General features: G+C 39.4%; 1 protein-coding gene across 2 annotated transcripts; it reads right to left on the bottom strand.

Moving 5' to 3' along the window:
- Positions 1-257: 257 nt before the first annotated feature.
- Positions 258-12666, bottom strand: skor2 (SKI family transcriptional corepressor 2). 2 transcript variants are annotated; one of them, XM_051413071.1, is made up of 9 exons: positions 12453-12666; positions 8447-10464; positions 7766-7829; positions 6903-6980; positions 4492-4557; positions 4213-4311; positions 3883-3950; positions 2536-2599; positions 258-2179 (listed from the first exon to the last, which is right to left on the bottom strand). In XM_051413071.1, exons 2-8 carry the CDS (start codon positions 10433-10435, stop codon positions 2543-2545), a joined length of 2421 nt encoding a protein of 806 aa, XP_051269031.1. In that variant the 5' UTR covers positions 10436-10464; positions 12453-12666; the 3' UTR covers positions 258-2179; positions 2536-2542. The 2 variants fall into 2 exon arrangements, with proteins under 2 accessions (XP_051269031.1, XP_051269032.1); XM_051413072.1 differs by lacking the exon at positions 6903-6980.
- Positions 12667-20662: the final 7996 nt, after the last annotated feature.

Here is a 20662-nt window from a genome sequence, read left to right as displayed (position 1 = left end):
GTACAATTTTCAGCGGATGTTACAAAGGTTTGAGATGCAACTTAAACCTGAATACAAACAAGTCTGTATAATCCTAAAATGTACATATTAAGCTGTGTTTTTTTTGCACCTCAGTTTTTACATGTACCGCAAATAGGATAGCTGAAAACAAGACTCCTTTGGATTCAAGAGCATAAAAAAAAAAACTAAGCTATGTCATGAAATCCAAATCAAGGATTTAAATGAAAAAAAATGGCAGGTCTAAACATGAAACCACATTCTGGTTATTGTATAGACTTTTAATTTACACATAAATAGTAGAGAAACTACAAGAACATATTTAAATACATCTGCATTAACAGTTTATAATGATAACATTTCTCTCAGTAAATGACAACTTTATTCATTCATTCATTTCATTCTATAAACAAGGTGGATGAGTTCTCTTTTTTATTCTTTCTGACATCCTTGACTGCACCATCAGCATCATCCTCATGTCTTGTTCTTTTTCTTTTAACATTAGAATAAATAATATTTTCACAATCAGGGTCTTAGACCTTGATACTCAAATAAATAATAAATAAATAAACAAACGAACAAACAAACACATAGATAGACTGACGGTGAAGTTCAGTATTCTCACATATGACATGTTATACAGTCAGGTGAAATAATTTACAGGTAGATATACAACACTGACAAAGTTCAGTCTTTTGTTCCTCGTGGCCCGGACACTCATTTGGAGAACAAACACATACACTGAATTGGCCTTTAAATGTGTATTCACCTTCATCTTATGACACCCCAAACACATTTAGCTGATGGTGGCAATGCTTCACCTCGAGGTGGAGGTGAGGCCTGTAGGTTGATGGTTAGAACATTTGGGTGGAGGGTAAATAGTACCTTGTGGGTGCATTTGAGGAAAAGGATTCTCCAGCTGTTTGATATGCTCAAAAATTAACAGTAGAAGAGGTGAAAGAATGTATAATCTGATGCAGCAACAACTGCATTGAGCAAAATACTGTAGGTTTTTTGCACATTCAGAGAAATCACTACCAAAATACTAAAACTAAAAACAAACTGTTCTGCCAGTGTACAGTTTGCATGAAGTGTGAACCCTTTCTGTGGTACCACCCTTTATTAATACTCCTCTAACTGCATCATTAGGTTTAAAACTCGAAACACCAATCCTCCATCATTTCCCCCTTTATTTTGTTCTTCATCTGGCATATTCAAGTATGGGACATGTAACAGACCAAACTTGGGTGAATCACGTCACCAAAAGCATCTGACCTCTTCAGTGATGACTGACCCCGGATCATGTCGATTATTTGTGTTCACCGGGAAGTTTGGTCAATAAACACAACTGGACATGATGAAGAGAATCCCTTTGTGATAAAATGTTGTGAATAAATAAAGGTTTTAAATGTTTGTTTCTCTTTAGGGCCCCTTTTTGGTGATACCACGGCAACAACAATAATAACAACAGCAACAATCTTAGCGTGAAGTCCGTCCTTATCCACAGTTTGGTGTATGTACAGTTGGGCCAGCAGCAGTCAGAGTCATGGACAATAACATACAGTCTTACTTTATCTATGACTCTCTCCTGTTCCTCTTCATCTTTTAAGAGCTTAGAAAAGTTTAGAGTTTTCTGACAATGTCTATAACTGAATTCCTGGTAGTCGTCAACAGCCCTAAAACTCACAAAAGACAAGAACGGTCGTGGTTGCTTTGGTCCTGGTTTGGGTAAAGCTTTGAGTCTGACTGCCAGCGCAGTAATGAAGAAAGAGCAGAGTTGTTCTGTTTCCCCCAATGTCCAAAGTTTGTGCCCCTTCCATTTCAGTCAGATAGGGAAGCACACTGAACCCAGGGGAAAGGAAACAGCGATGAAACTTTTATCAGCGCGCTGCTACCCGACGGCAGTACAAACTGGTCCGAATGTGTTCTTATCAGACAGAGTTTAAGTGCAGGGGCTATTAACAGAGGTTGTACTGCAGAGGCAGGAAAAAACGCTGTCCCAAGGAAATGTAAGAAACGTATTATATATACTATATAGAGTCATATTCCTTTCTGTTTGTGTCTCTCTCTCCAACATTTCCTAGTTTTCATGTGACTGTTTTTTGTTTGTTTTTTTATTCTCGGGACATTCACAGAAATCCAGGCAGCTTCTTCTGCTCATGTGGGATTTTGTTGACTCTGGCTGTGAAGACAATAAATAAATAATAACCCAACATTAGTGTCATTTTCTGCTTTGGTGTTTTTCAACGACTGATAGTTCTTGATGCTTACAGTCTGTGCGTCAGTGTGTGAAGAGACTGGTGTTAAGTTCTTAGCTTGTGAAAGCCACTGTGAAGTCAAATTTAAGATGCTTTATACTGTAGCAACTTTATACTGTATTAACTGTCAAAAACAAATTTGAATTTGACCATTTGCCATTAAGAAGAATCTGTTTAATTTCTGCATGTTTATCTCTGGTGTGGCTATCCAGGCAAAATGCTGTCTACCACAAAAGGTCCTGATGAAGAGCGATATTATAAATAAAATAAAAACAGTCACCTTTTAGCTACTTGTTGAGATGGGAGCTGATCTTTTCTTTTCTGATGATGTTTGCGTAGGGAATCTGAAAGAAACACAGGTTAGAGACAACAGTTAGATTAATGTTGACACATATGTGTACATAGTAGAGTTTTTTATATATATAGTTTTTTTATAAACAGAGTTATAACATGTGTTATAAAATTCTGGAATATTTGGCCTATTAAATGCTGCAAATAGTCCTTTTTTGGGTTTTACAATTTTAGGATACAAATGTATATAACGTTTGGTAACCTGCCAAAAAACCAGAGCCAAACATTATCAGCCTTTTTCTACTACTTCTAGCGTTTCATTTTAGCCTTGATCATGTATTATGTGAAGGTTAGTAAATTGTTTTGTCTCAAAAATGAATGTCTCACTGTCACACATTAATGTTTGTGAAGAAAAACACAGAATCATGATTTCATCACAGCTCTACGTTAAAATATGGAAATTAAAAATTCCAAGCAATATGTGGAAAGTTTGAAATTCTAAAATATGATGCAGCAACATAAATCAAAAATTTTGTTGGTCGTTCATTTGATTGTCTGCGTAAAATTAATGTGTCATTACTCTCAGACATATCCATCTGCCAGTTCTAGATGCATTTGTCAATTTTGAAAATTTTATGCGTGCATGTGCACTTCATGGTGCACGTACGTGCTCATAAATGAGCTTGAATGCCTGTTCAGGCATCTGCCTTTGTGGTTACATGAATGCAGCATACTTTCGCGTGCGTTTTGGTGTATGTGCAGGGTTTGCGACCATGTGCATGCAAGCGTGTACAGTTGTTGCATGTGTCAGAAAGCAAAGACAAACACCGTCTGTCAGCCTGTCTGCCAGCTGCTCGGGTGATTGATGTGGACGGAAACACTCAGACGGCTGCAGAGGAACTCCTCACCCATGAAAGACAAACTAGATGATTGGCTCTGTCTTTTGATGGACAAATAAGCAATAGCAGAAGTATCCTGTTGAGTCCTATTGAAAGCTTTATTCATTCTTCATTTATTTAATTTCTTACTTTTAAGCCATGGCTTAGGACTTCACACTTATGTCTGCAGTCTACCGTGGTTGTAGTGTTAATAGAGTTGTTATTGTCACATTTCCTCATACGTTTCTGAGTAACTATATTTTATTGAATAGTGCCTCATGATTAGTCTTAATTATATTTCTTCTCAAAATCATTACCACGACTTTTTCAAAGCAATCAGTGAGGCTTTTTTAATTCTTGTATCAATAAAAGGATGTTTTATTTGTCATTTAAAGGCATAGCAATGATATTTACTTTGCATCAGTGTTCAGCACTGATTGTATCATTAGTAGTCTTACCATCTGTAACTGTTGGACCATCTCTTCTCTGTAGGCGAGCTCTCGTTTCATCTGGTCTTGAAAATTATCTGAAATTAGCGTAAAAATCTATGATTAGATTCAGCAGTATTATCATTTGAGTAACTGATCAAGTATAATTATAAAAGACAGTTGGTGAAGGATGAAGGAGACTTGGAAAAACAGAGAAAGGTAAAAGTGACGGGGGGGAAGGTGAGACAGTGAGACAGGTACAGAGGAGAAAATAGAAAAGAACTTAAGAAAGACAGAGAAGGAGAAGTTGCCCTTCAGACTATGAAAAAGGAAAGCGAAGGGAGGAAAAAAAAGACTTACGGAAGACGGGAAACGGTGAGGTGCCCTTCAGAGCGTGAAACTCTTGCTCCAGTCTCCTCCTGAAGTCGATCTGCTCCAGCAGAACCTTCTGGAGCTCCTCTGCAAGATGAAGACAGATAAAGAAATGATTGTCTGTTAGACAGTAAAATATATATCTGGTGGTATGCTTTAATTCCTCAGGTCAATATACATCTATAACAGGTTTTTTATGGTCAATCCACCTGAGAGGAGTGAGAATATTTACATACAACCTGTGTTCCTCAAATTAACAATCTTTACCTTTCTCCATGTTCTCAACATCCTTCTTTAGTGGCACAGGAGAGGCAGCACCTTGGCTCTGATCACCTGAAAACATAAAGAGATATACCATACTTAATGTCAGACACAGTGTATCAGTTTATTTCATATTCAACACATAATCATAATCTTTATTTGTTTTCCCATCAGTCTTATTTGGATCTTTATGTGTTCTCTCTTTATTTGTGTAGTCTAAACCTTTCCCCATCCCCTCGTCCTCTTACTGCCCCGTCATTCTCTAGTGCAGCACTGTAATCCACTATTTGGCCTCTAGGTGTCAGTGTAAGTTTGTGGTAACAATTTGATGGCACTGACGATGGAGATGTTTACTGCACTCACTAACACGTTCAGTCTCTTCTTGCTGTCAGATCATATTGCTATGTTATCTATTAAGAAAACAAAAGAACGCTTCTGGTGTTCAGAAATTAAAGTAAATTGATTTTGTAGCTCATTAAACAAAAAAAGGGAAATTCCACCAATTATGCTTCAAAAATGGCCAGTTTGAGCAGAGGTTATGCTTACAAACTATTAGCATTGTAATGTCAGCTATGTTATATTTTGACCAATACCAGTGGCTGCATAAGGAAATAACAACCATACTTTCATGTATAACAGCTTTATCATAGTTCCGCAACATTTCATATGATGGATGTTTTGTCCGTGTACTTTTTTAAGCTTTGTCACTGATGGAGAAATCTGGAATATACTTGTTGCTTTAACATCTTCCTCACATGCTGTTTTCAAATTTACCAGTGTTGAAAGTTGTGTTCTGCGTGTATGAACGTGTTTGCACTAACGTCTGAATTGTGACAATGAGGCATTGTACGCCTTAAATGAAGCGATCCAGCAAACTCGATATGTATATTCTCCTCCAGTCATTTCACATCCTGGCTCCTTAAGCCTCCCTATGCTTCTCTCTCTCTCATTTAGAGCAGAGAGTGAGCTCTCCTCTCCTCTCCTCGCTCCTCCTCCTCCTCCTCCTCTCCTCTCTCTCCTTTCCTCTCCTCTCTCTGTCTCATTTGACAAGCAAATTTGCAGACAGTGCCCGAGGATAACAACCTCGTTTGACAGTCAATTAACCGTGAATAGTCAAAGCCAAGGCGGTTTGCATTACATAAATGGAAAATTAGATTATTTTTTCTCCCTAGAAACAGAGGGAGAGTTTAAAGACAGTGGAGGGGGGGTGGTGGTGGTGGTGGGACTCAGAGGAATCAGGCCTTCTAATCACGTAGAGCTTCCCACCGCCCAGGGAGACGTTTGGCAATCAGGGGAAAGGTGGTCTCATTTAATTTGTTTCGTGTAATTTTTCGAAATACATTATACATTATGCGCAGGGATCATTACGATATGTGTGTGTAGGGGTTGAGGGAGTGGGGGGGTAGATATAAATGTTGGCACAGATGTCATAAAGCACTTTTAATGTCTTCCTGACAGATATAAAAAGGCAATAAGCTGTGATCTTTTTCAAACGGGAAAGGGTTTTTTGCGCTGAGGAAGGGGAAAAAAAGGCAATTATGTCGGCGGCGATATGTGTCTAGGATGGAGATTGCTAGCGTGGCTGCTTATCTCTGAGCTGATGTTTTCTTGTTGAACTATAATGGCCCCCCTAAGAGTAACAGCCCTGGCGACAACGGCGCTAAAGAGAGCAGCCGTGGCAGAGCGGCGGCAGAAGCAGCTTTCCACCGCCGTTTCATCTCTCTGTGTATTTATATGAATCCCTTAATTCGCCGTCTGAGAGGAGGAGGAGATTGAGTTGGATGAAGCTGAAGATTGAGGAGCTTTAAGTATTCTGAGTGTCTTTTGTGTAATAAGAAAGAAATGCCATTGTAACTTAAGTATGTAAAGCCATATTATTAGGTGTTTTTTTAATTAGCATTGTTTGTTTTATGTATGGAAATTCTTACACGGCATATATTAATCTGCATTGTGTGAAGGCCAACTGTAGCTTCTGTAATGCAAATTTTATAAAATAAAATGTAAATCTTTGATTTACTTTTCAATATTAAGAATTATTTTAATGTCAGACAGCAAATAAATTATATTCCTGCACTAGATAAATTATTACAGATTGTAGCTCCAATTTGCTAACTTTCATTTACAGTCAAAAGCTGCCTTTGCAAGTATCGTGCTTTTAGTTTATTTCCTGATGTAAATGTTTGATCATGATTAAATCTAAAGTTTCATAAAGACCTCAGAGTTGCTCTGCGACATGAGATTCAAATTACACAAGAGTGAAACCAAATGCAGAAATTAAATGAACCTTTCCATCCTTATAATTATACTTTTGGTAGTACCTGACATGCCATTTTTAAATTTTGCAGTCTTATCTTCATTAAGTTGTTTACCATTGGCAGCTGCTCTACAGCCACAAACACATAAGTGAGTATTTGTACCTGAGCTTTCCCTCCAGTAGTCGGGTGCTGACGTCTCACTCTCTGGTACAAAGAAACTATTCTGCTCTTTGTTTTCATCTGAGAGAAAATGAGACGGAGAGACAGACAGGAAGAGAGTTTCAGTAAGGCCCATTGGTTGAGCTGGTTATCCGGACACATGGAGATAACTAAGTGTGCGCATGGTGTGTGTCCTTTGTGTGTATGTGTGTGTTTGCAACACCACCACAAAACACACAAGACATTTTCTTCAGTCAAAGGGTCAGAGTGGGAGATGAGAGGAGCAAATGAAACGTCACAGGAATATGAGCCTCGCAGGGACACAGAGACACTATAAAACCACTCACTCAGACACTAAATGAAACAACGATGCTATAATACAACTGACTCAGACGTCTGATGAAACAGATAGTGTGTAACAGTTTGCTGAAATAGATTGTGTAATGCTTTTTCATGAAATAGTGTAAAAACCTGTTCAAACATTTGATGAAACCAAGACATAGTAAAACAACTGCAGGGTGATTTATGTAGTGTCAAGCAACCCACGCAAACAGTAGAGCGAGCAAAATGATTTCTGTAGCTTATACTGTGTATGAAAGAGAAACTGGATTTTGGTTTTGCAAGTACTTAATAGTGTCTGATATATTTTACTTTTAAAGAGAAAAGCATTTTACAGTTTACAAAAAGGTAAATTGCATATACTTCGGATCAGGTATCAGGTATCTGGTAAAACAATTTTTCCAATAATTATTTGTTATTTTATCTGGTTTGTAATCTATAGACATATATAGACGTTTCTACCTGTGCATCAGAAAATATGAACAAATAAAAGTTTAAAAACCAAATATTAAAATGTCTGCGCTCACCAGAAATGCTGGAGTTGTCTTTGGTTGCGTATGCAGGTAGTCCTTCGTCTCTATTTTTGTGAACCTGTAAACAACACATGGTCAGTGGTTAGGATATCATATACCTGTTATGCATTGTATAGTTGAATTACAACAGAGCAGAACACAAGGCAGAGCAACAGCTGTTTGATTTTTTGATTCTTTTGTGTATAATTTAACTCATTACAAGTGTAATCTCCCTGATTGGTGACCCTGCTTCTTATCATCCAATAGTAGAATTAATTTGTTATGATATAATTGGGAGTATATGGTTAAAGCCTTTTACTCCCCTGAGATGTGTTGGTAGTATGTTACTCAAGTGATGTTTTAACTTGTTCTGGTTTAAAAATGCTCCTCATGACTCTACTTCCCTCCTCCTCCTCCTCCTCCTTTCTCTCTCTCGGAGGCCTGGTTAATGTGGGAGCCGACAGGTTAAAGATTAGAGTTGCCCTAACAGGCTGGGGTGACAGAGGGAGAACAAACACACCGTAGCCATTAAACAATCCACACCTGGGCCTATTAGCCAGGATCAGAGTGGGGTGACTGTTTCAATTTCTACAGGGAGAAACCAGCCTATCAATCTGCTTATGCAGATCACATCACTGCCCGACTGCAGAGCCATTTAAATAATAATTAGCTAAAGTGGCCTGGGGGGATATTTACGTTTTTGTAAGCTGGGTCCTCTCGGTGAGGCGGGGTGGAGCTGGAGAGAGGCAGGCTGGCAGGAGGGGAGGCAGGCAAACTGGGGGACTCCTGCTGGATGGGGTCTGAGGAGGAGGGAGGGGAGGTGCTGGGATACACTGTGCCACTCCCTCTCTCCTTCCCCCTCTCGTCACCCGAATTGTCGCTCAGCGCAGGGATGTACAGGTTGGTTTGAGTCTGTGGCAGCCTGTTTGTGAAGCCCCCCTCCTCCTCCTCATCCTCCTGCTTCGACGACTCCACATCCACCTCCCCCTCCTCCTCACTCTCCACTCCGTCCGCCTCCCCATCACCTCCGCTTTCACTTCCGTAACTACAGCTGCTGCTGGGCGATAGCCGCTGGTGGCGGTCTGACCTGGTGACCACGACCCCAAAGTCCTCATCTGTTGCCCCAGTGACTCCTCCACTGTTGCTGTGGAGCTTGGCGATACTCTCTGCATCTTTAATGACGGGGCGGAAGGCCGAGCCATAGCTCGGCTTTCTGGTTTGGAGGTTTGGGGTGTCCAGGAGTTTGAGCCAGCCCTCTGACGTCACAGGTCGAAGTTCAGGGGTTACTGTCGAGCACTCTGGGTCAAACAGCCCAGATCTGGGTGTGGTAGTCCCACTGCTTGGGGCCATGTTGGCGCTGACACTATTTCCATTGCCAGCTACAGCTCCAGGCTCGCTGGGGTCTGAGAGATCCAAAAAGGCCTGCCTGAGAGAGGGGTTGTCTGCCAGGGAGGAGAGGGCGCCGGGCTGAGGCTGGAGGTAGGTGGGGACAGGGATTCCTCCTGCCGCTCTTGGTGGCCAGAACATGCAGAAAGGAGGATAAAAAGTGTCTTTGCGGCCAGGCCATAAAAGACCCGACAACCCTGCTGCTTTCTGCGCAACTGAAACATCACTGTCATCTTTTTTTTGCTGGCAGAGGCCAAATGCTGGGAAGGGGTAAGGTGAGGGGAAGAGCGAAGTGGGAGGGAACTTCTGCAGCATGCCAAAGCCTTTGCTTGGGACTGGGATGACAGGGTAGCTACGAGGTGTCTTACGGGGAGACAGACTTCCTCCATCCAGATCATCCTCGTCTTCATAGCGGCCTCTTTTCTGAGCACCCATGTCGGGTCCCATCATGTGAGGCACCACTGAACCTGGGAGAGACTTCATAGCACCCATGGAGGAACAGTGGGCTGAGGAGGGCAGCGCTCTCTTCCGGCTGCCTCCATTGAACATAGCTTTGACGTCTTCCCACGCGTAAACTAACTCATCAGCTGGGATTTTGTCACTGAGTTTGAGGTGTCGTCGCCAGGAATTAAAGTTGGCAGCATCGGGCTGGGTGTACTTGGCATCTGGTGTGCGGTGGGAATGGAAAATGAACTTATTTGGGGAGAAGTACATGTTGCAGAAGGAGCACTTGATGCATTTGGCCCTGGAGCTGTTGTAGCGTGCCGGGATGAAGTTACCACGGCAACCCCAAGCGCACTCATGTGTCACGTCAAAGGCGAAGTTGTCGGGCAGTTTGGGCGGTGCATTCTCTCCCAGAAAGGACTTGCAGAGGCGCTCGGCTTCTCGCTTGGTGATCATGCCACAGCGGCGTGACGAGATGGGCATGGCTCCGGCCCGACGAAGAATCTCCAGCTGAACCGGAGTGCACTGGACGCAGGTGATGCCCAGCGCCACGCGACGATTATGGATCTCATTATAACTGTAGTTCTTGAGGAGTGTGTTGGAAATCTGTGCTAGGCAAAGTCTCTCATTGTTATCAATGACCAGAGATACAATGGGAACCCCGTACAGGATGACCTGGCCGACCTGGTTGGGCTTGAGGGGTGATGAGGAAGAGGATGGAGACGGGGAGGACATGGAAGAGGATGAGGAGTGGTGATGGTTGGGTCTGGGTGGAGTCAGGGGTTCCTGCTGGTAGGGGCCTGTTGAGCTTGTCATTATGATGTCATTAGTGCTCGAAAGATGGGTCTTGTCCATACTTGGAGGAAAACTGTTTGCAGAATTACCTGCATGAAAAGGAAGAAAGAAAGATCCATATGTGTTGATTTTCTTTTTACATAAAACATGCACAAGTACATTGTCTCTGTATTACACATAGAGTCAAATGAAATAGCTAGATATTCCAAGTAATTATATCATATTATGTACACTAAATCTACCACATAATATTGTTGTAACCAGTAATACTTTGATGATATAAGGAATTTGTTAAAAAAGTAAATATTTAAATATGTTTTAAATTAAATACATTTAAATTAAATGTATCTGATTCACAATTTATAGACAGAAATAAAATGGTATTTCCTTTTTTAAGGAACTACAAAAAAAATTTTTTTTTGAGTCCAACATGTGATTGTTGTCATCTTAATTACCCTTACAAAATTATTAAGTGTTTCTGTGACAAAAAATGCAAATACTTATTTTTTTTCATGTAGGTCCTTTGCATTTAAAAAACATTAAATCAGGAATGTCGGTTAATTTATTTTCCCAAAGATGATAATCTCTGTACATTTTATAGCTCTAAAGTAATGAGTGTTTGCCTGCCTGTAGTTTTAAGTTGACCGGTGAATTATCTGTGAAAGAGGAAGATGAACACACTCTTCTTCAATAATTGATACAATGAAAGTACAATATTATCCAGATTTCTCCACAAACATAAAAGCACAAATTAATATTTAATTATTGTGTTTTGACAGTGTAAAATATCCCTAAGCTATATCTAGAAAACGGTGTAACCTACAAAGTTCATCCTTGACCTCCAGTGTTAAATAAAAGACATACATTTAACACAACTGTTTAGGTGACAATTTTTGGCAACAATCAGACTACACTTTTGTTAAACCTCATTTCCCTATAAGAAAGTTGGCTGTGGCACCCTGAGGTGGTGGCACATTATGCCACACTGTCTACTCTAAATACTGTATTCCTTCATGTTCTTTAAAGTCTTCATTTATATATTGTTTTAAAAGCATATGAAAATGGAAATTAAAATTTACTGTGAAGAGAGAAATTGAAGGTTGATTGCAAAATGTATTATGCTATCATTTCAAGAAATTATACTATAATGTTCCAAACGACAAAAAGGTACAGTTTTTTACTTTATAGTAAAAGTCTGCGTAATAGTGTATAAGTTATATTACTTGAAAATAAGCTTTAATATTTCATTAAAATGATAGTTTCTAAAATGTATATTTTAGAAATTCAAAATTTAACTACAGCACTCCAATATTAAAGTATTTTTGTGCACCACTCATTTGTGATGTTTTAAGAACAAGAAACACAATTACAAAAAAGGACATCAATAATTACAAGATGTGTTTGTTTTTACAAATAAATTCCTAAGACATGTATAACAATTATGTGCACATTATATTAAAGAAAACATTACATAATAGCAAAATATAATACAGAATTCACAAGCTGTTTATACTAAACATACATGTTTTGAATTGAAACAACTTAATACAGCGCATTTAGGACTATAACGTAGCGCAATTGTGTGGGCCGAACAACCAACTGAGGAGGAGAAGTATAGAAGAGTAATAAAACGAACTAAACAAACACCCTAACTCAAGCATTTAGAGCTTTGGCTTAAAGATACAGTTTTTATTTATGTTGAGCACAAATTTAATTTCTTGCAAAGTAACAGTAGGCCTTTATTAAACAAGCACGTTTGTCAGTTAGTCAGGCATCATGTTTAACTTCTACACGGAATAATACAGGAGGCATAGCCTATTATTAATAATAATATTAATAGCCAATTTAATGATAATAATTATAATAATAATAAAAATACACTACTACAGTAATTCTAAATTACGGTCAATGCAACGGAATTTGAACCATTCAAACATTTGTTCACACATTTTCTTCTTTAAATCATTTTTGAAGTTTGGTTTCTGTCCCACACAGTTTTCGTTCAGTAGGTAGGCTACCTTCTTTTTAACCAACATTGGAGTCAACTTTACAGCACAAATAGTCAAGCAGTCTTTACCTCAGACTTCCGAGAATAATCCCAAAACGGTCACAGCGTCAACAAATATCCCCGTCACGAGAGAAATCGATTTATCCCGCACAGCTCTAAAAAACTCATTTTTATCACGCAAACTAACCGATTTCACTGAGTTATATCCGGGAAACACATGGAACCGGTACCGACTTTGTCTCCAACTGTCTATTGAGCTGCTCGTGAGATGTGAGTAAACTGCGACGCTCGCGCCGGCTTTATTCGCTTTTCAGAGACACCACGCGCCGTAATCCGCCCTCTCTCTCTCTCTCTCTCTCTCTTCCTCCCTCCCTCCCTCCCTCTCTCACTAACTCTCTCTCTCTCTCTCTCTCTCGACCGCGCACCTGCCTTGCGTTTGATTGGCGTGTAGCGCGAGCTCAGCCCACCATCTAGGACACACAGACACCTTCACACACCCACACGCGCACACTTTATTCCTCCTTTAATTCACGCGCTGTGCTGCCCCGTCCGACTGAACAGCCTAAATGACGTCTTGCTAACTGCCACACAAATGCTGGAAAAGTCAAACTAACAGCACGGACGGACGGACGGACGGAGGGAAGGACGCACGAACGTGGACTAATACGCATACACATTCGCGCGTGCATGAAATGAACCCCCTGAAGTCTCAGAGGATGAAACTCTTCCTGCTTGGCTACAGACCCCAACAACTAATATTCGCATGATTTTTAGCTAATTTACTCACTATATTAGTGACTTAATGAATATCAGTTTTAAATGAATTTGACACTGCACACAGCTCTACAACATAACTACATGTGGGTGTCTGCTGGTCTACTGCACGAGCTTGGGTGGGGGTGGGGTTGACATTTAACAGTTTGGAAAACCATATAAACAACAAATGAGTGTGACTTTTGATAAACAACCCCTTAGTTGCAAATTAATTACCAACAAACTGATGGTAAAAGCGATGCTGGCAGCAGACACAGCCAACAGAGCATCGGAAATGTGGCTTTTAAACACAGACACAGTGTGGAGTAAAACATTAGCCTGACCATAGGGGAAAGAAAGAAACAAATAAAAATAAAGGCTGAGACAGCAGACAGACAGGCAGGCAGACTGGGGGATCAGAATAATGTCTGTCAGTACAGCTGATTCCCACATCCAACTCTGAGAAGGCTTTTGGAAATACGACTCTCCATGCATGTGCAGGTTGTTCCCAGGAGATGAAAGGCAGCAGGAAGCTAACTGTAGCCTATATCATCTGTTGTAATCGAGGGTCAGAGGAGCTCCCAGCTAGAACCCAGTGCTATAAAACACGGGAGAAGGCCTTCAAAAACTGCAGTGTAAGATTGTTTCATTCAACAAAATGGGGGGTCCAGATCAGTATTCTCTTGAGTGGGGGCCCAGGAATTCCTAGCTGCACCCCTGCTCCAAGCTCTTAAACCAGGCATGTTGCTCCTGCTGCTCAATTACTTCTTCCACTAAAAATATGCAGGCAAATTACAGATATGAAGGCGCAGACCTAAATATGAAGTCTATAACCCAGATATTAGCTGCCTCATAGTCATCAGCAAATGGCTGAAGGATGCGAGAGAGGATCTCATTTAACTCTGCAAGCGGATGCAGTGAAGTGGTGTCCCAAATACTGTTTGTCCTTGTTAATTAAAACAACTTAATGAAGTTGGGACAAATTCTTCTTGGCCCACGTTTCATGTTGGGGATGGAGGAACAAAACACGTACCGCCTGCAACGGCTGCATGTCAAACATAAAGTGTATTTGTGTAGGGGCCTGTAGTTCAGACGTAGTTTGGAGTTTGGTTTGAACTGTATGAGGATAATTGGTAAGCAGTGGATCGGACCATTGCATGGTCACTGGTTCAACGTTTTAACTGTATGTTCTTTAATACACACGCATGAATTGCATTTCCTCCAAAGGGATGAGGTTAGAATAACTTTGCATGATGCCTACATTGCTGTTATTGAGGCGTATAGGCCTGTGTGTATTCAGACTAAAGGTGAAATAAATTGAAGTAGCTGGTATGGCTAATCTAACTCTACTTCAGTGGCACAGTCTGTGAGTCCTACATAAAAACTCAAGGATTTCTTCACAAAGCTGCTGTCTGCACTGTTACTCTAATTTGCCTAAAATTTTCTGTTCAATTTTGTGAGTAATTTGGTAAGACTTAAAAGAGCTGATCAACATCTGTTATAGACAGTGAGTTATACTTCAGTGTCGGCCATTCATTTAAGGGTGTCAGAACTTCCTTTTCTAAATGTTGTAGACGCTCAAGGAGGAAACTCATCTCAGCTAGATTATTTATAAAAGCTACGGAAACTCAGAAAAACACTGAAAGTTGGGGGGGGGAGTATTTGCTTCAACTTGTTGTTAAACTCCTAAATGTATCAAGCAGCTCTGAATCTGGTTAAAACGCAGTTATGGAGGCAGGCTGTAATTTATTCTCGCCCAATCTCTTCTCAATAGCATCTTGATAAACACGACAGGGTCAGTTTTAGCTTTAAATCTGCGCGTGGCTCTTATGTGTGTGCGGAAGAGACGCAGCAGAGAGCGCGAGCCCCATCTGCTCCTTTTCAAACCAATTTAGGCTGTCGCAGCGCGTGCTTTTGTCTCGCGGACGGACGCCACGGGAACACTGGCTGCAGTGGGACAGGAGGGGGGGCACGGGCGCGAGCCACGCTCGGGCCGCAGCTATCGAGGCGGGTGACGTCACAATAGAGCGAAGAGAGGGAAAGATAATAGGATCCAGAAAGCAGGTAGAGTAGCTTTAAGAGCTAATAAACAGTCATTTTAAGAACGAAAAATACATCCCGGCAAATACTTCTGATATCATATTTATTTATAATGTGTTGCGTTTAAAGGCTAATGACTTTTATGGTACTTTTAGGTCTAAGGCTGTCAGTAATAAAGGTTAGTAAGGTTTTTATTTTTTTTTTTTATCAACATCTGGAAATTTGTTGCAGAGTTATATTGTGTTACATCCTCTGTAAAAAAAAATATTGTTTTATATGTTTTATTTATTTTTTATTCATTTCTTGCAATCTTCCTCGCTGAGCAATGTGGAATTTTACATTATAATAATAAAACCCAAATGAATTAAGTGTATGGCACTGATATATCTAAGAAAATAAATAATAACAATTACGGACAAATCCCCTGTTTTTAAAGGACAGTGAAACCTTTTTGGAAAGAGCTGGGATGATGCACAACTTTCTCTCTCCCTGAGAAAGATGTCACTGACATGTTATCAAAAGCGGAGCATGTCTAAACCATGTGAAGCAGGAAAGGGCTTATTGGAATACAATAGCGCTATTAGCCCCTTTGGAATACGTTTCACTTTTTTTTTCATAATGCATTAGCCAGTCGCCCTACTGAGAAATTAATCATGCGTTTAAAAAAAGAATTGCTTGTGTGACCTCGAAGGGTCAAACCAGGGAGAAGGAGGGAGAGAGAGAGAGAGAGAGAGAGAGACAGAGAGAGAGAGAGAGCTCAAAACATAATAAATGAAGAGCTACAACACTAAGTGAGCTTCAGACATTTAACATCAAATCTGTCAATAAATGAAACATGCCCCGGGTGAGTGATTACCATATTGAAATGCATCACCTCCTTTTCTCAAAACGCACTGGAGCAAGCCCGAATCACCACACAGCCATTTCATTTTTATTATTGAATTATTTAAAAAAAAAAAAAGATATATATATTTTTTATCTCAACATTTTATAGGCGATTGGTTTAATAAAACACTATGTTACACCTCACTCCAAATTGTTCAGATTATTTCTTTATTTACAACTGAGACATAATATAAAATAGGCCTATACCACAAGTCGGTATTTAACCATGTGCCAAGACACATGTTCCAGCCCATCCTATAACAACCCACTAGTGCTTTTTATTAATTTATTGTGGATTTTAAAGGCAGATGTAGGCTACAATATGGTGCACAGTCGCCCTGCATGCCCCAGTTTTAATCCTTACTTAATGCCGCACGTCTTTTACTGAATGGCAGTCTTCTGTTTGTCTGCAGCGAAGGTTTAGCGGTGCATTACAATTAACACACATCTCACATAAACTGGATAAAATAATATTGACGATTGGCTGAAGTCCGCCCGTTCTGGACTGGAAAAAAAACCTATTGTGGATTTGGAGAAGGGAGTGGGGTCGGTGCGCGCGTGCGTGTGCGTGTGCGCGTTGCCCCCATGCATGCCGGTCATCACTCTCTCCTGATATATCTGTATCACTGCAGTATTAATGCACAAATGATAGTAAAATAACAATAAAATTCCTGGATTATTCACAGTAGTTGAAATGCACACATTTATACATACAGCAGGCTACATTGATATACTGCATCCTATAGCTGTTTTTTTCTTTCTTTCCTGTATTATAACATTTTGGTAAATTTTTTGTTTTATTTAAGATCATATTTAAAAATTCCCCAGCATAAGCAGCATGTGTGATATTCACGGCACACATGCGGCGTGGCATGTAGAGCCATCTGTTCAAATTGAGCTTTTATTTGTCATGTTTCTATTTTTACATGTTCCCATCCCAAAGACAGACCCTGTGAACGCTGCTGTCCTCAGTTTGTTAGACGTGAGCTCGCCTAGGGCGCTTGTACCAATTAGCACGGCAGACCAACCACTAAAGATTCCCGTATTTCATCGAAGATCTGGAACATTAGCCAGAGTAAATGATTGAAAAATGATTCTAAAAAAAAAGAAAAGAAAACACATGATGCAATGTTCAGAGGAGCTGAGTGTTTTTCTATCAACCATAACTGCACTATAGGCCTTAAATCGTTTATAATTGAATGTCTAGGCCCCATAGGATTTGATTCTGTTGTTTTTTTTGTTTTGTTTTGTTTTTATTGTTTATTACTGTATTCAAGATAAAGTAATTAGGTTTTCAGGTTTTTGCATAGTAATTAATTTGAATAAAATGAAAGGAGGTCGAAGATTAAAGTGTGTTTTGCTTTTTAATCCCTTTAAATTACTAAAAAATCCAAACAGCAGATCAGATTTTTTCTTTGTGGGCTGATTGGTGTGAGCAGTTTGTGCAGGGTAAGTGTGTGTGTGTGTGTGTGTGTGTGTGTGTGTGTGTGTGTGAGTGTGTGTGTGTGTGTCACTGTTTCCTGTCCAACTACAAAAATGGTGTAGGTGTTGCATAACAACACCATACAAGATGAAATAAATAAGTAATGTTGTGACAACCGCTGAAGATAAAAAAGCAAACCAAAAAGGGGAAAACACAGAATAATAAAACTGGAGCAGTTCAGAAAGACAATAAATCACCACAGAAATATAAAAATAATATAGAACAATACAATAGGTTTGACCATATAGTTGTATAGTTTAAAAACACCATTTAGCTCACTGTGAATTTACATTGTTATTATAGAAACTTTTTAATTGATTCCATATAGAAATTATGACTGATTGCAGGTTAATGTGAGAGTAACAGCACTGTAGGTTTCACTTGCTCCAAATCTGTAACTCCAGAGATGTCAGTCAGACTCTCACTGACAGTTTGGCTATAGACGCATGTCTGTAACAAAATACCACTGCAGAGTTTTGAAATGTGAAAAAACAACAACTTCTACCTTAAGTTAATTAAAGTGATTCAGCACAGACAAATCTTCCTCTGAGACAGCAACTAGTGATCTAGTCTGTCTCTGACACTGTAAACAGAGCAGACCAGCAAAATAAAGCACAATGTGTGAAATATACTCTAAAATTTACTTTTTTTAAATTAACATTTAAATCCCTCTTTTAATTAATCTCTTCATCATCATTTTCAATTATTTAGCATTTCAGAGACACAGGAGCAAAGGCAGGTGTGAAAGGTCAAAAGAAACCTGTTCTACAATGAATATATATATATATATATACACCCATAAAATAAAGCTATAGGAAGTTATAGTGTGTGTATGATAGATTTTGTGAGTTTATTGCTAATTTGGTGTGACATTTGGACCTTTTGCCTGTTCACCCTGGGGTCACTGTGGGTGTATTTCATGAGTGATTTTGAATGGGACTGAGTAAGGACACTGTACATTCAGAGCTGATGGGAGATGCAGCTTTACTTACTGAACGATCCGGGTTCGTAATTAAAGGCTTCCTTGACTTTTAATGACCCCTGAACACAAGCAAACTTGTGGAAGTTATTCTAAGTGGAATGAGTAATGAGACGTTAACAGTGAACACTGAGCTGAAGCCAATTAGCTCCAGTGCAGACAGACTGCTGGGCGCTACAGTGCGCTTTAAAGAGCCTACAAGGTCAGAAGGGGCAGGGTACGGTGTGTGAGTGTGTGTATGTGTGTGTGTGTGTGTGTGTGTGTGTGTGAGAGAGAGAGAAAGGAGAGGGCACACAAGTCATTTGCAGTATGCAAACACAAACAACATAATAAGTACTTTTGTTATATAAGTAATAATAAGTAATTCATAAGACTCTCCATCCATCTTTGGCATTAAGCACTCATTTCTGTGGTGTTTTTCTTTTCTTTTTCTTTTCATTGAATTTCTTATGAAACGTAACATTTACACACTGGACCTATTGTCAGAAATGGAATATAATATTCATAGGTATATTTTCATTAGTGTATAATCACCTGAATATAAAATCATTGTGTTTTTGTTACCTTAGAATAAACCTTTTATATACAATAACATAAGATAGACTTTATTGATCCCACACTGGGGAAATTCACTCACTACAGCACCTCCAGATACAGCACAACAGATGAGAAAACACATATTAAATAATAGAATAGAATATCTACAGAAGCTGTGGGTCACCATGCATAGAGTCCTCCATGTTGAACCGCCATATTTCTAGAGTAGCCCAGAAGGGACAAACCAACCACTGGCACATTAAGGGCAAAGTGTTTTTTGTGCATAGTGGCCACCGTAGTTTCTCCTTTGCGCTTGGAAGAGGAATGTAAAGCAAGGGAGTGATCTGCAACTGCACTGCTAGATGCCACTAAATCCTGTTCAATGGACTTTTAAATTTGCCGATTTTGCTGAACATATTTGTCATTTGCCAAACTGATCCACATTTTTACGTTGAGTGGTAACTGACAGTGTATTCGTTTCTGAATTTCCACCACAAAGATGAACAACTGAACAATAGAAACATTACAGATGTTACAGACCTAGACAAATATTCATGGAGTGGCAAGAGGGTGGCAGAAATATATACTGATTTAATTGCAAACAATCACATATATCAATGTTTATTTGGAAAAACGCCAAAATTACAACATTTTGACAGAAAAAAAAAAAAAAAAAAATGTATTTCCAAAACTTCAGACATTATCCCAAATACATGTCCATACATATCACTCAATGTACACTGTGGCCATAACAGATGAATAAATTAATTAAAAAAAATTCTTGGTTATTTTTAAAATTAAATTTCTGTGTTAGATTTGACAGCATTTGACACCAAAGATACCAGACATACCAACTTTAAAAGTTTCTTGACATGGCGAGTAGTTCGCTGGCTTTATGCTGTGGTGGAAGGTTTATTATCATCTCTTCATAATGGACATGTCGTGTGTCCATTATGAAGTGTTTTGACACAAGTGCTTGTGGGAAAGCTCTGATATCAATCAAAGCCGGGAAATCTATTAAAAACCTTCTGCTATGCTATTGAAAATTGGCAGCAGTAATGCATACCATACAATTTGAGGTTAATGGCTTAAAACATGTTAAACCATTTATCTGATTCTTTAAACATTTTATCATCTGACAAGCTAGAAGTTCCAAGAAAGCCTGTGGTACGAGCTGCTTCTGAAGCAGTAACAAGTAAGTAATGTACTAATGGTGGTTATGGTAATGTTTATATTGTTTGTGTGTGTTGTATTGTATGTTTTTGTAAACATAATCTGCTTGAACAATAAAAATTGGATTTAGCAATGCAATACCTGATTTTTCTGATGCTGTTAAGCAGACCAACTTCAAACTAGAAAATTAATAAAGAGGCAACAGGGAAGCACACTGACTTCTCCCAGCCTCAATCCTGTCATCGGGATGTTTACACTGCTTTATGAGTGTGTTTGTGACACAAACTTGGTAAAAGTTACTGTACCACCCACACATACAATACTGTCTTCTGTCAACCCTTGTACGCCTAATTATGGTTAACAGCATTATACAACACTAAACTTATTTTTTGGATCAGGTTTGTAAAGAGAGGGAGAGAGAGAGAGAGA

This window comes from Dicentrarchus labrax, unplaced genomic scaffold, assembly GCF_905237075.1.
Source record: "Dicentrarchus labrax unplaced genomic scaffold, dlabrax2021, whole genome shotgun sequence".
NCBI classification, from domain to species: Eukaryota; Metazoa; Chordata; class Actinopteri; family Moronidae; genus Dicentrarchus; species Dicentrarchus labrax.
This window is presented reverse-complemented; position numbering and strand designations above follow the sequence as displayed.

What these genes read in the sequence shown, in the direction of transcription:
- skor2 (XM_051413071.1), bottom strand. Translation starts at nt 10,435, where the DNA reads ATGGACAAGACCCATCTTTCGAGCACTAATGACATCATAATGACAAGC. An exon ending in AGGACCCAGCTTACAAAAAC is followed by an intron (nt 7,830 to 8,446) that starts GTAAATATCCCC and finishes TGTTGTTTACAG; the next exon opens with GTTCACAAAAATAGAGACGA. An exon ending in CTACTGGAGGGAAAGCTCAG is followed by an intron (nt 4,558 to 6,902) that starts GTACAAATACTC and finishes TTATGTTTTCAG; the next exon opens with GTGATCAGAGCCAAGGTGCT.